The sequence below is a fragment of the Solanum stenotomum genome, chromosome 6, assembly GCF_019186545.1.
Source record: "Solanum stenotomum isolate F172 chromosome 6, ASM1918654v1, whole genome shotgun sequence".
Lineage (NCBI taxonomy): Eukaryota > Viridiplantae > Streptophyta > Magnoliopsida > Solanales > Solanaceae > Solanum > Solanum stenotomum.
The window spans coordinates 5,470,399-5,485,717 of record NC_064287.1 but is presented as its reverse complement, the minus strand read 5'-3'; the positions used below and the strand labels follow the sequence as shown (position 1 = coordinate 5,485,717).

The 15,319-nt window shown below is 36.9% G+C and overlaps 1 protein-coding gene across 1 annotated transcript; it reads left to right on the top strand.

Annotated features, from left to right (window-relative positions):
- Positions 1–1,013: 1,013 nt before the first annotated feature.
- LOC125869111 (peroxidase 3-like) lies at positions 1,014–3,335 on the top strand. The gene is made up of 4 exons (XM_049549666.1): positions 1,014–1,290; positions 1,384–1,581; positions 1,670–1,832; positions 2,724–3,335. Exons 1-4 carry the CDS (start codon positions 1,087–1,089, stop codon positions 3,140–3,142), a joined length of 984 nt encoding a protein of 327 aa, XP_049405623.1. The 5' UTR covers positions 1,014–1,086; the 3' UTR covers positions 3,143–3,335.
- The last annotated feature ends 11,984 nt before the right edge of the window (positions 3,336–15,319 follow it).

Sequence of the window (15,319 nt, the reverse complement as noted above, 5' to 3'; positions counted from 1 at the left end):
TAAATCGCGCACTGCAGGGCTCATTCGGGGGTGACGCTCCTAACAAGATTTTTTTCCATACCCAGTGCTAGAACCTGAGAACTCTGATTAAGAGTGAAGTAGTCTCACCACTACACCACAACTCATATTGATAGCTCCTGGCTCCTACATATTTCTGATACAACTTGATCAGGAGCAGGTGAGTTTTTCTATTTTTTCAATTCCAATAATGCCACTCATAAAAACAAGAAATAATTAAAGTGATCAAGAAAATGATAAAACTCAAAGATTTCGTTTTTACATGTGCGCGAAAAACAAGTATATATAGAGTTAAATACATATATAAGAACTCACGTAAAATGTCTAAATTCAGGATTAATCATGTTAGACATATATATGAAAACTACGAGTTTTTTTTGTTGTTGGTAAAATGGAAAAAGTACAAATTAAATAAAGTTCTTAAAGTGTTCAAAAACAACCGGACTTAAATCTACTAGAACAAATTTTATGTCATTAATTAAGTGCATTCACTATAACAAAAACATCTTTTAGCGGCAATAATATGCATATTAAAAAAAAGTTAAAATATTTACCGCATTAGTATATCATTGGATCCAATGTCGTTGTAGGTTTTACAGACATTTACAAAAACTGTTAATTGCGTCTACAGAAATATATATTTAGTGATAGTTAAGTTATTACCATTGACAAATTATCGCTAAAGATCATTTTAGGGCAAATAATTGTAGAGTATTAGAGACTTCATATTTGTGGCCATTATTTGCTAGAAAATCGACACACTTATTTACTGTCCTCCATATATGTCTAATCCTAACCTTAGGTAACATGAAGGATACTAGTGGGAGTATTTATGCATAAAAGAGGGAAGATGCCTAAACAAAATATGAATATTTCTTACTGAAAGAGTACAACAATAGACAGACTGTAACTAATTAATCAATCAATCAAACAAACAAAAGCACATGTTAGTTACTTTGTACAATGCCTAGTGCCTATAAATTTCCTTTTGGAGTTGATGTATGTGTAACACAAACACAACATAGAAAGAAAAATTAGTTTCTATCTATTTTGAAGATAAGAAACAAAATGGCTACATTTGGGTATTTGTGTGCTCTAATATTGATGTGTATCTTAGTGTCTAGCAATGCTCAATTACAACAAAACTTTTATGCCAAGAGTTGTCCAAAAGCAGAGAAGATCATTTTAGACTATGTCCATAAACACATTCCAAATGCACCATCTCTTGCTGCTGCCTTAATCAGAATGCATTTTCATGATTGCTTTGTTAGGGTACGTAATTATTAATTACTTATGTCGTTTCAATTTATATGTCTTACTTTGTCAGGATGAGAATCAATTAATTTGTTTTTGTGGTGATTGTAGGGATGTGATGCATCTGTGTTGTTGAATTTCACTTCAAGTACAGGAAACCAAACTGAAAAATTTGGTATCCCAAATCTAACACTTAGAGGTTTCTCATTCATTGATAATGTGAAGAAAATAATTGAAGATGAATGCCCTGGAGTTGTCTCTTGTGCTGATATTGTTGCCTTAGTTGCTAGAGACTCTGTTGTGGTCACAGTAAGCCAATTCAACTTGAACTTTACAATTTATTTTATCTGTTATGTATGACCATTTTAATTCATATATTTTTGGGCATGATATATAGGGAGGTCCTTCATGGAGTGTACCAACAGGAAGAAGAGATGGAAGAATCTCTAATGCTTCAGAAACCTTAACAGACATTCCAGCTCCAACTAGTAACTTTTCCACTCTCCAGAATGATTTTGCTAAGAAGGGTCTTGACCTCAAAGACTTGGTCTTATTGTCTGGTAAGTCAAAAATTTTACTTTTTTTGACTTATATTTTGGTCCTACCGAGGGGGCAGAGGCACCTTGTCCCCAGGGTGTCCAATTTGACACTCTTCGTGGAAAAATTATACGATATATACACGTAAAATTTTGACTTATATTGATAAATATGGTATTTTGGACACCCTAAAATAACAAAGTAACCCGCAGTTCCATTCCCCGCATGAGCGTTTTCATTTTTCTATAATTATGTTGCCTTCTTGAAGTTTGTAAGTAAATAAACATGTGTAAGTTTAACATAATTGTTCAGTAGCTTGGTGGTAAATAGTGTCATGCTTGTCTTGAGTGACACAAGTTCAAATCTCACCTCCAATAAGGATTTTTTTTCAATTAAAATTGAATATTTCCTTAGATTTTAATACATTTTCCTTGTGGAATAAGATTTCCTTATATTGTAATATCTTTTTCTTAAATTTTAATACATTTTTCTTTTGGAATACGGTTTTAATTGAAAAAAAATCCTTAAGTTTTAATACTTTTTCCTTGTGGAATAAGATTTCCTTATATTTTAATACCTTTTTCTTTGTGGAGTAAGATTTTCTTAAATTTTAATTTATTTTCCTTTTGGAATAATGTTTTCTTTCTCTATAAATAGGAGACCCATTTACCCAAATTATATCATAATATTATTAAAAATAGAATCTCTATAAATCATGTTTTTTTTTTTTTAAAATTACTATTCAAAGTTTGGACCTCCTTCATAAGATTTTTGGCTACGCCATTGGTCCTACCTTGCCACATAGGTATTGAATATAATGTTAAGGACCAATCATACTTACAAGTCAAGAATTGTGACTATATGCACCACTCTATGGGTCTAAACAATAATTACCATGGAAAAAATTATTTCAGGTGCTCACACTATTGGAGTTTCTCATTGCTCGTCATTCTCAACGCGTCTATATAATTTTACTGGAACTTTTGGTACTGAAGATCCATCTTTAGATAGTGAATATGCAGCCAACCTTAAGGCCAATAAATGCAAATCAATTAACGATAACACAACAATAGTCGAAATGGATCCAGGGAGTTTCAGGACATTTGATCTTAGCTATTACAAGCTTTTACTCAAAAGGAGAGGACTCTTCCAGTCCGATGCAGCCCTAACAACAAGTACAACAACGAAGTCATACATCGACCAACTTGTCGCGGGATCACTTAAAGAGTTTTACGCTGAATTTGCTCAATCAATGGAGAAAATGGGAAGGATTGAAGTTAAAACAGGTTCTGATGGTGAAATTAGAAAGCATTGTGCGGTTGTGAATAGTTAAGAGGAGTCTTTGGTTCTTTCGGTTTGGGGCAATATGTATCATTAATGATACATATTGTTCCTTTTGCATTTTTTTCTTCATCATGTTCCTTTTGTTATCATTCCGATTTTTGTTCTACTGCGTGACTTGATGATTGTTTAAATAAATGTTGAATGTATATGCAATTCCTTCTTCTTCTTATCAAGGCATAAAAGGCTCTTCATATTTTTTAAAAACAAAATTTGATCTTTCCTTGATGAGATAAGGATACACACTTGGAAGTTTGGCATACCAAACTTGTAACCTTGGTGCTTAAGGAGCACTTCGCAAAAAAAAAAGCCTATACAAAGGCAAGGGAAGTTACTGGCTTTGAATCTAAGGAGGTTAAAAATAAGGTTGGCATCCTTTGTTCTTTTTTATTTGAGGGTGGCTAAATTTATTCTATCCAAATTTATAAAGCCCTTAATGTCACAACTCAGACCATCGTGATTGACACCCACACTAACCCTTCGGTGGGAAAACCATGCATTAATACTAATTAGTTAACCCAAGAACTACACAACTTAATCAATTACTAGGCATTTAAAGATACGGAAGCAGGTTTAAATGCAAGAGTCAAATAGAGTTCCCATAAACTCCAAAAGATCTAACAATGACTAACAAAACATTGCGGAAATTATTCCCTAGAACCTGAAAGTCAATGTACCAAAACTCTAACAAGGAACCATAAGTCTAAAGGAAATGGGTACAACCCAATCAAACATAAGAAAATCTAAAGTACTAGTCTAAGTCCGAATAGTAATGAACTAAACATAACGAAAACTCATGGCACCCTAGAAGAACTGGCTCACCCTTGAATTTGAATCGATCACTGGTCTTCTAAACGAGGTCTGTCAGTAGCCGCCTAAAGAGTCCATGTACTCAACAAAGAAAGAGCAAGTACAATATCAGTACACAACCACAATATACTGAGTACACAACCACAATATACTGATAGGATCACGCGGCTATCCCAATAAGTGAAACATATGTAAATAATCACAACATAATAAAACAGGCATATACCGAACATGTACAATATCAGTCATCTTTTCAGGATCAATGAACAGTTCAACATTCTCAAAATACATCAATATGACAAGTCAATGGTCCTCTCATTGAACCCACACACAAACTGTTAGTGTATCGGTACATGGTACTCGATCCAAGTTAGTGTGCCGGACGTGACACCCGATCCCATATATGCGCTGGAACGTGGCACGCGATCCAAGTTAGCGTGTTGGAATGTAACATCTGATCCATTCAATAAGGCACAATCACAATCACAATGTACATTCTCATAATCATATAATCAAGTGTTAATTCATGACATACAATTATTCAATCATACTCATTTACAATTAGTGTTATCAATAATGCAACATTCGCATACATACATACATTAAAATGAAGTAATAAACTATTAAGAACTCGTCTGGGGTCGTCTCCTAGCTCTCAAAAATGAAAATTGCAGAATAATGACATTTTTGGGGTTTATTTCCGACTTAAGTCGCGACTGTCCCGCCATAACGGACCTCATCCCGCTACAGCGGCCCCGCCATGGTGGGAAAATCTTGCCTTGGTGGCTTACACGGAAACAATGAGCTAATTTAAGAATTCCAAACCCCCATCTCACAACACATCTTCATCCCATGACACTTAGAAAATACCCGTTCACGCTAAGATCAGTTTTAGGAGTTTTACTCTCCCAAATTTGATTCTGTAAAGTCGTACGGGTTTCTTAAGGTCTTAGCTATCTACTCATGTGATCAAATTCATAATTAGATCTCCCATTTGTTACCAGATTTCCCTAGACCTCACTGACTCCCATTTCGTCCAAATCTGGACTAGGTTGCAAAATTTCAAGTTACTACCAAAAAGTTTTTCGGCCCAAGATATTTCCTCGTTGGCTTTTCTATAATGACGGGAACGGATCGTTACAATAGATACCAATTTACCCATCACTCGTCCCCGAGTGACAAATTAGAAAAAATTGACTAAAGTGAGAGTAGAGTAGTACTTGAATTGACTAACTATTGGAGATATTTGTCTTGCATGTCCTTCTCAATTTCCCAAGTATCTTCCTCAACTGGACGATGCTTCCATTGACCTTTCACGGACTTAATCTCTTTGGTCCTTAACTTCCAGACATCACGATCAAGAATTGCAATTGGTTCCTCCTCATACTGAAGGTCTTTGTCTAACACAACTGAGTCTCATTTTATGATGTAATCCCCATCTCCATGATATCTCTTTAACATGGCCACATGAAATACCGGATGAACTCCCAATAGGTTAGGAGGTAAAGCCAATCTATAAGCCACTAGCCCTACACAGTCAAGGACCTCAAAGGGACTAATGCATCAGAGATTAAGCTTGCCCTTCTTGTCGAATCTCATTACCCCTTTCATTGGTGATACCTTAAGAAGAACTTTCTCACCAGTATGAAATTCCATGCCTCTTACCTTACGGTCTGCATACTTCTTCTGTCTACTTTGGGCTGCTAAAAGCTTAGCTTGAATACTCCTCACTTTATCTTGAGCATCCTTCACTAAATCGACCCGCAAAGGTGTCACATCTCCAGCCTCAAACCATTCTATGGGTGATCTACATCCCCTCCCATACAGTGCTTCAAATGGTGCCATATCAATGCTGGAGTGGTAACTAATATTATAAGAGAACTCGCATAAAGGTAGGAACTTATCCCAATGTCCTCCAAAGTCAATCACACATGTCCTCAACATGTCTTCTTACACTTGAATAGTCCTTTCCGATTGTACGTCTATCTGTGGATGGAAAGTTGTACTAAAAGTGAGTTGTGTGCCCAATTCATCATGTAATTTCCTCCAAAACTTGGATGTAAACTGCGTACCACGATCTGATAGAAAGGGGCACCCCGTGTAGCCTTACTATCTCTTTTACATACACCTTAGCCAATTGCTGAGCATTATAATTTATTCTTACTGGAATAAAATGGGCTGACTTAGTCAATTTGTCAACCACTACCCAAATAGAATCAAACTTCCCCAAAGTCTTAGGAAGACCAACCACGAAATCCATAGCTATTATTTCCCACTTCCATTTTGGAATTGGCATTTTCTGAAGCAAACCTGCCGACCTTTGATGCTCATATTTTACTTGTTGGCAATTTTGACACTTAGCCATAAACTCCATTATATCCATCTTCATGCCTGACCACCAATATAGTCGCTTCAAGTCTCGATACATCTTGGTCACACTCGGATGAATGGAATACCGTGACCCATGGGATTTTGCCAATAAATTCTGAATCAAGTCGCCCACTCTAGGAACACAAATAATTCATTTAAAACTGAGCACACCTCTCACATCAAGAGTGGTCTCTTGTGCCTTGCCAAACACTGTTTTATTTCTGAGCTCTTTCAAATGCTCATCCTCAAACTGTTTAGCCTTGATCTCCTCAATGAATGTGGCCCTTACTTCAATGCTAGCTAACACCCCATCTTTCTCTGAGATGCCCAATTGTATGAACTTAGATTCCAAGGTTTGAATTTCCTTAGCCAAAGGTCGCTTGGATACACTCAAGCAAGCTAGACTACCCATACTCACCACCTTCCGACTTAACGCACCTACCACCATATTAGCCTTATCCGGATGATATTTTATGGTCACATCATAATCCTTGAGTAACTCCATCAACCTTCGCTGTCTCAAATTCAGGTACTTTTGAGTAAACACATATTGTAGACTACGATGATCAGTAAACACCTCACACTTGACACCATAGAGGTAATGCCACCAGATCATAAGAGCAAACACTACCGCTGCCAACTCTAAATCATGTGTGGGGTAATTCCTCTCATGCCCTTCAACTGCGGTGATGTATAAGCTATAACATTCTTATCCTACATTAACATATCACCCAAACCCAAATGTCAAGCATCACAATAAACAATAAAATCTTTACCTTCCATCGGTAGTGCTAGAATATGTGTTGTGGTCAAGAGGGTCTTGAGCTTTTGAAAGCTCTCCTCTCATTTTTTTTAGTCCATTCAAAAGGTACCTCCGTTTTGGTCAACCTTGTCAGATTCGCGGCAATAGAAGTAAAGTTCTTCACAAACCGACGATAGTAGCTAGCGAGCCCTACAAACTCCTAACTTCAGTCACAGAGCTAGGCCGAACCCAATTCTTAACCGCTTCAATCTTTTGGGATCTACCATTACCCCTTTCTTTGAAACAACATGCCTCAAAAAGGCAACCGAAGTCAACCAAAATTCGCACTTAGAAAATTTCGCATACAACTTTTGTTTCCCAAGAACACCCAGAACAATACGAAGATGGTCAACATGCTCTTCCTTACTTCTCGAATAAACCAAAATTTCATCGATAAACACTATCACAAACAAATCAAGAAAGGGTTTGAACACCCCATTCATCAAGCTTATGAACGGTGCATGCACATTTGTCAACCCGAACGACATAACTAGGAACTCATAGTGCCCATAATGGGTACTAAATGCCAGTTTTGGTATATCCTCAGGTCAACTGATGGTAACCATACCTTAAATCAATCTTAGAGAAAACTGATACACCCTGCAATTGGTCAAAAAGATTATCTATCCGGGGCAATGGATACTTATTTCGAATGGTAGCCCTATTCAATTGACGATAGTCTATACACATTCTCATACTGCCATTCTTTTTCTTAACAAACAAGACATGAACACCCCATGGTGAAGCACTAGGACGGATAAATCATTTATCAAGAAGTTCTTGGATTTGAGCCTTAAGCTCTCTTAATTCTGTTGGAGCCATATGATATGAAGGGATGGAAATGGAACGAGTACCAGGTTCTAAATCAATGCAGAAATCTATATCTCTATGCAGAGGCAAACCAGGAAAATCAGTAGGAAACACTTCTCTAAATTCTGACACCACATGAATAGATTCAATAGAAGGAGACTCAACCTCAACATCCCGAATATGAACCAAATAAGCCAAAAAACCCTGCCCCACCAGTTTCCTAGCCATAATGGAGGATATGATCTTAGCTGACTTAGGCTTGTACACCCTTTCCCTCTATAATTTTTTCCTACCGGGGATCTCTAGAGTCACAGATTTTGCAATACAATTTAACAAAGCATAATAGGGGGACAACCAAGTCATGCCTAAGATTATATCAAAGTCAGTCATATCCCAAATCAGCAAATCAACCCAAGCCTGAAAACCCATAAACAAGATAGGAAAAGCACGATAGACATGGGTGACTATGATAGACTCTCCAACGGGGGTAGAAACATGGATGGGTCATCAAGTATATCGCAAATCATATCAAACTCTGAGGCAAATTGCACGGACATATAATAATAAGTAGAACCCTATTCAAATAACACATTAGCCATCCGGTCACAGACAAGAACAGTACATGTGATCACTGCATCAGACGTCTCTGCCTCGGTCTTGCCCAGAAAGGCATAACACTGAGCCCTTTTCTCATGACGGGCGACTTCCATGCCTGGATGCATGGTACCTCTGCCTGCATTACCATTTCCCGACCTCCACAGCCTCACTGATTTCCTCCTCACCCACCTTGTGGACACCCTCGACCATTATTACAATTTCCCGTGGGTACCACTGCTCTAGTTTGCTGTTGTGCGGGGTCTAATAGACGTGGGTAGGAACAATCTCTCCTCATATGCCCAGGTTCTCCACAATTATAACAAGTGCGGTCAAAAGATGGCCTGTTACCGCCGAAGGTGTGGCTCCTTTGCTATCCTGAATTAAATTTTAAGGTGGAGTTCCCGAGTAATTACCTGTAGCGGATTGAATTGGTCTAGCTGCAAGTGTCGGCCTACCTGAACCTCTGGAGTAGGAACCTTGAAAGTTACCTGTATTCTTAGCTTTCTTAGCCAATACCTTAGCTTGACCGTCTCGCCTCACCCCCTCTACTTTCTTCACAAAATTTGTTATATGGTTGAAGTTTTTTCCTGCAGAGGTCATATGAACAGACAATACTTGCAACTCAGAATTTAGTCCCTTAACAAATAGGTGGATCCTCTCTTCCTCCGTAGTCACCAATTGCGTAGCATATCTCGACAGGCATGAAACTTAGCCACATAAGCAGCCACAGACATACCACCTTGCTCCAAAGTCATGAACTCATCCTTTTTATGATCTCTCAAAGTATGGGGCACATACTTTTCCAATAACAGAGCATGAAAGTAGGTCCAAGTGAGTGGGGGTAAACCTGAAGATCTGCATTCCACATAAGCTCTCCACTACTTCTTAGCCTCACCTTGAAGCTGAAAAGTCACAAACTCTACTCCATGTTGATGGACAATTCCTAACTTATGAAATCTCTCATAACAATCTAGAATGAACTCATAGGTGTCCTCACTCTCAGAACCATGGAACACGGGCGATTTCAATTTCAAGAACTTAGTCAGCATCTCATGTTCATTACCAGTCATAACAGGACCCAACAAATGACGGAATAAAGCATCAGTACCTACAGTTCCACCCACCTTAGGGACTATGATAGCAAAATGGGGATTGACAGGAGCTTGAGTTGTTTTAACTGTAGGGAGAACTCCAAGACCAACCAATCCTTTCAGGAACGACATAATCTGTTGAGCTAACACTGGGTCTAAGAGAGGAATACTTGTAGTCTCAGCCTATACCTCTTGTCCAACATCCTCATCATTCTCCACCTCAACATTTTCCTCTATATGTTCATGATGCGCAGGAGGATTCTCATCTCTAGGAGCATTCTCAACTGGTGCTTCACCCCTAGTCGGTGCTACTTTCCCTCTGCCCCTGCCCTTTACTCACCTTCTACCCCTGCCTCGACTGTAACCTCTCGCTGTAGATTTCTCAGTTGGCTCGTTAACATGAGCTGCGAGCCTAACTCTATTGAACCTAGTGTTAACCATCTGCGGACAGAAGAGTGAATGAGATTAGATACCAATTTGGATCACCAGATACTAATTGGAACCAAGTTATAGCTCAAAAGGAGACAAGAGAAAATAAAGAGATTTCCTAAAGTCATATAGCCTCTCGAAGAAAAATACATATGTCTCCGTACCGTTCCGCAAGACTCTACTAGACTCGTTTTTGGTACACCGAGATCAATGAACCTAGGGCTCTGACACCAACATTGTCATGACCCAGACCGTCGTGATTGGCACCCATACTAACCCCTCCGGTGAGAGAACCATTAATACTAATTAGCTAACCCAAGAACTACACATCTTAATCAATTACTAGGCATTTAAAGATACAAAAGTAGTTTTAAATGCAAGAGTCAAATAGAGTTCCCATAAACTCCAAAAGATCTAACAACGACTAACAAAACATTACGAAAATTATACCCTAGAACCTGAAAGTCAATGTACCAAAACTCTAACAAGGAACCATAAGTCTAAACGAAATGGGTACAATCCAATTAAACATAAGAAAATCTAAAGTACTAATCGAAGTCTGAATAGTAATGGACTAAACATAACGAGAACTCATGGCAGCTTGGAAGAACTGGCTCACCCTTGAATTTGAATCGATCACTGGTCTTCTAAACGAGGTATGTCAGTAGCCGCCTGAAGATGCCATGTACTCAACAAAGAAAGAGCAAGTGTAGTATCAGTACACAATCACATTACACTGTAGGATCATGCGGCTATCCCAATAAGTGAAACATATGTAAATAATCACAACATAATAAAACAGGCATATACTGAACATGTACAATATCAGTCATCTTATCAGGATCAATGAACAATTCCACATTCTCAAAATACATGAATATGACAAGTCAATGGTCCTCTCATGGAACCTACACCTAAACTTTTAGTGTACCGGTACGTGGTATCTGATCCAAGTTAGTGTGCTGAATGTGACACCCGATCCCAGATATACGCTGGAACGTGGCACCCGATCCAAGTTAGTGTGTTGGAATGTAAGACCCGATCCATTCAATAAGGCACAATCATAATCACAATGTATATTCTCATAATCACACAATGACATACAATTATTCAATCATACTCATTTACTATTAATGTGATCAATAATGCAACATTCGCATACATACAAGCATTAAAATGAAGTAATTACTAACATACATCACACCAAGATGAAATCACAACCATCACCTACCTCGAACAAAGCTTGAATCCTCCTAAGAGACTTGATTCTTCCCTTTCCAGATTTTTTCGCTTGCTCTAGGTCTACAAACAAACAATTCAATACGGGGATCAATAATTAAGGTCTAATTTCCCCGGATTATGACAAATGCAATAACCCAAGACCCAAATTATGATCCTTATAAGGTGCAGCTAAGGTTTCTCCCACCATCCAAAACCATTCAAAACCCTCCTCCAATGATATTCAATCAAGATTTTACGTTCTACGGATAAAAAAATGAAATTGAGGAGCAAAAACCTTACCTTTAGCACCAAATTTCATGGAAAACTGTCAAAAACTCGTCTGGGGTTATCTCCTAGCTCTCAAAAATGAAAATTACAGAATAATGACATTCTTGGGGTTTATTTTTTACTTAAGTCGCCGAATGTCCCGCCACAGCGTACCTCATCCCGCTATAGGGACCTCACCCTGGCGGGAAAATCTCGCCATGGCGGCTTGCACGGAAACACTAAACTAATTTAAGAGTTCCAAAGCCCCATTTTACAACACATCTTCATCCCATGACACTCAGAAAATACTCGTTTATGCTAAGATTAGTTTTGAGAGTTCTACTCGCCCGAATTCGATTCCGTAAAGTCGTATGAGTTCTTTAACGTCTTAGCTATATACTCATGTGATCAAATTCATAATTAGATCTCCCATCTGTAACCAGATTTCCCTAAACCTCACTGACTCCAACTTCGTCCAAATGTGGACTAGGTTGGAAAATTTCAAGTTACTATCAAAAAGTTTTTCGGTCCAAAATTTTCTCCGTTGACCTTTCTATAATGACGAAAATGGGTCGTTACACTTAACGAGACTAGGAAAATTAGCATAGGAGTTGAAGACATGGTTAACATTAGTTGAGAGACTAATAAAAAAAATTTGTCCGCAGGTTGATTTGCCTTTCTGAGGCAGTGATAGATGGTGAAACCATGATCTTCAACTATATTATGAATCTTCTTAACTGGATATACATTCTCTAGGGGATACTCCACTTTTTAGTGATGGCTTTAGCAAGTAGTATGGAGTCAGTTTCTCTAATGATCATTTTTACTCCTCTTTGGATGCATAGTTTCATTTCATGTAGCATGGGCATGGCTTCTTCCCAATTGTTGTTACCTTCTTCAAGCTTTATATTGAAGTCCATGATGACTAGTTCCATTGCGTTCCTCAGAATTTCACCTCTTCCACACTTGTTATTAACACAAGATCCATCAGTGTTAAGTTTAGTAACCATAGTTGGTGGTTTGATCCATTTCACTCTTATGGCAGTTTTATGATTAACAGAGACATAAAAATTTTTGTTAATCCATTTGATTTTATTTTCTGCTTTCTCCCTAATGTTACATATATTTTTCCACCAAGTAGACTGTCATTTCCTTCAGGTAGTTATAACAAGATGAGTATTTTGAAAGTACTTGTGTTTCACAAATTCAGTCCAAAGTGAATTGTTGATTTTAAGGCTCCACCGTTGCTTAAAGGAGAAAGCAATTCAAACATCGTCAATCCGTTTGATATTGATTCCACCATCTTCAAATGGGAGACAAAGGGTTTCCAAGCAATCCAATGATGTTTACCACCCTCCTCTTTGCTAGACCAAATCAATATTATCAAGTGCACCTTTGGTAGGCTGTAGCGCAACAAGAATATGGGTGGGGAGGGCAAAGAGGACATGCTTGATGAGAAAAATTGTTTCCCTAGTCAAAAGAAATTTGTTATGCCACCATTTAATTTTGTTGATGATGATCTTGACTATATTATTGAAGTGACTAGTCTTTTTCTTCCCACTGATAAAGGGGCACCCAAGATATTTTATGGGGAAAGTCTTGATGATTCATTCATGTAATGGGTTTTATCTTGACAATAATGTTTTGTTTAGCATTCTTAGATACAAGAAATAACTTTTGTTCTTGTTAAGCAGATGACCAGAAGTATTCTCATAGATGTGACGGGTTTTAAGGAACATCTCCAGAGTTCTTTTACTTCCATTGCAAAACAAAAGTGTATTATCTACAAAAGAAGAGGTAATTCCCCTAGGGACCATCTTAGTTTATGTAGAAGCTTTTGTAACCCCTTCTCCTTAGCAAATCATTAAGTATTTGAGATAATAATTTAGAGGAAAGCACAAAGAGGGAGGGGGGGGGGGGGGGGGGGGGAGAGAGGATTTGATCACCTTGTATAAAACTTTTACCTGATTTAAAAAAGCCTTGTCTATCTCCATTAACAATAACAGAGTACCAGTTGTTGGAAATGTACTTATATATTAAATCAATCCAAATCTCACAGAAGCTCATTTTTCTAAGCACCATGCATAGATAGATCCAGGAGACCCTTTCATGTGCCTTGGGTATGCCTAATTTGATGACCACATTGCCTCATCTATTAGGTTTTTTTTATGTTATTGATGATTTCTACTTACGAGCTGGTCAGGGACAGGTTCCGGTGGATCAAAAGGATGTTTTTAGAAATTCTCTATCCTTTATAAATTCAGATTAGTTTTCGAGATAATCCTAAGGAGAATGAGGTTGATTATGCTATTCAAGATTTTGGATATGATTTTGCTAGTCACATTGCCAAAGCTGATAGGGCTAAGGTTTGTGAAGTATTGGGGAGATTCCACTTTAGATATCATGACTAGGTTAGTGTTAGTATACAATTTGGTGAACTCAACATCTCTAATAAAGGTCTTGATAGCCATATGTGATGAAATAGGTTTTAAAAAGTACAATGTGTGTAGTTACAATACAACCACCTGTAAGATATAAAGTCGTATGTGGGCATACACAATTTTTTTTCAACTTTGATATGTAGAGGTAACTTCACCAGTCCCAAAAGAGGAGTAAAAGTTAGCTACAAATTTTATATGATTTATGGATAAAGACTAATATTATAACTATGAGTTGATATGTAATCTAAATTGACTCATGAGTAATTTTGTCAAAATATTTTTAATTTTTTTTAAAAAAATTAGTATATTATATATAGTCATAATAAAGAAAAATAATAATTTTATTAGGTACTAAAACATTTTAAATGAATAAATAAAATAATTAAAACTTGGTAAAATTAGGCGGGTTGGTTATGATCAATTACCTGATCCGTTTTGACCCAAGCAAATTTGGGTTGGATCACTTGACCCGTTATGACCCACCCAAATTTGATCCAATCAGCCCAATTGTTATCCTTAAGTGTATGTATTAAATTAAATTAAATTAAAAAATAACTAATTACTACTATTATTGATCAGTGGATCTTAGTTAAAAAAAAAGATTAGTGGATCTTTATAAAATTATGTATATTTTGAAAATTTAAAATCGCAAATATTTATTTATAAAATGAACATGGAGATATGTGATTTATTAGTGTGATATAGTATGACATATATTCAGGTATTTTATTATGAACTATGGTTTGTTCATTTAGTAAGAAGAATTAGGAATATTTTTTTATAGTTTTCACAACTTGTGGAGTTTTCATGTTAATGAGAAAAATACAAATTAAAAATTTCAAATTGCATAATCAAACAAAACTTCAACTTTAACCTCAAATCTATTTGATCTCAAATCATGATTGCATAACACATGTCCAAATTAAGAGGCCCTAATAGTCTATTAGTGTCAACTTATTATTTTCTTTTTATTACTATAGTGATAGATCGACCATGTTCTCATAAATAATTGGACTAATAATGGAGAGTTTATTTCTATGGGATTTACGTTGAAAAAAATGTAGGACATAGATTGTCCATGCATGTGTTGCCTCAATTATATAAAAAGATTCTATGACAATAATAGTCTCTTGTCACGTTTTGTTTGGTTCTTTTTCTTTTATTTCCTTGCTTAATCTGTGGCTTCTTTTCCCTTTTTTTGGCAAATGTAATGATTATAGGCCTAGCTTCCAACTGTATTTTTTCTATATGGAAAATACATAAAATTCCTGAATTTGGGAGCATAATTTATTTTAACACTTTAATTTTACAAGTAATTATTTACCCCCTAA

What these genes read in the sequence shown, in the direction of transcription:
- LOC125869111 (XM_049549666.1), top strand. Translation starts at nt 1,087, where the DNA reads ATGGCTACATTTGGGTATTTGTGTGCTCTAATATTGATGTGTATCTTA. An exon ending in TTCATGATTGCTTTGTTAGG is followed by an intron (nt 1,291 to 1,383) that starts GTACGTAATTAT and finishes TGGTGATTGTAG; the next exon opens with GGATGTGATGCATCTGTGTT. An exon ending in GAGACTCTGTTGTGGTCACA is followed by an intron (nt 1,582 to 1,669) that starts GTAAGCCAATTC and finishes CATGATATATAG; the next exon opens with GGAGGTCCTTCATGGAGTGT.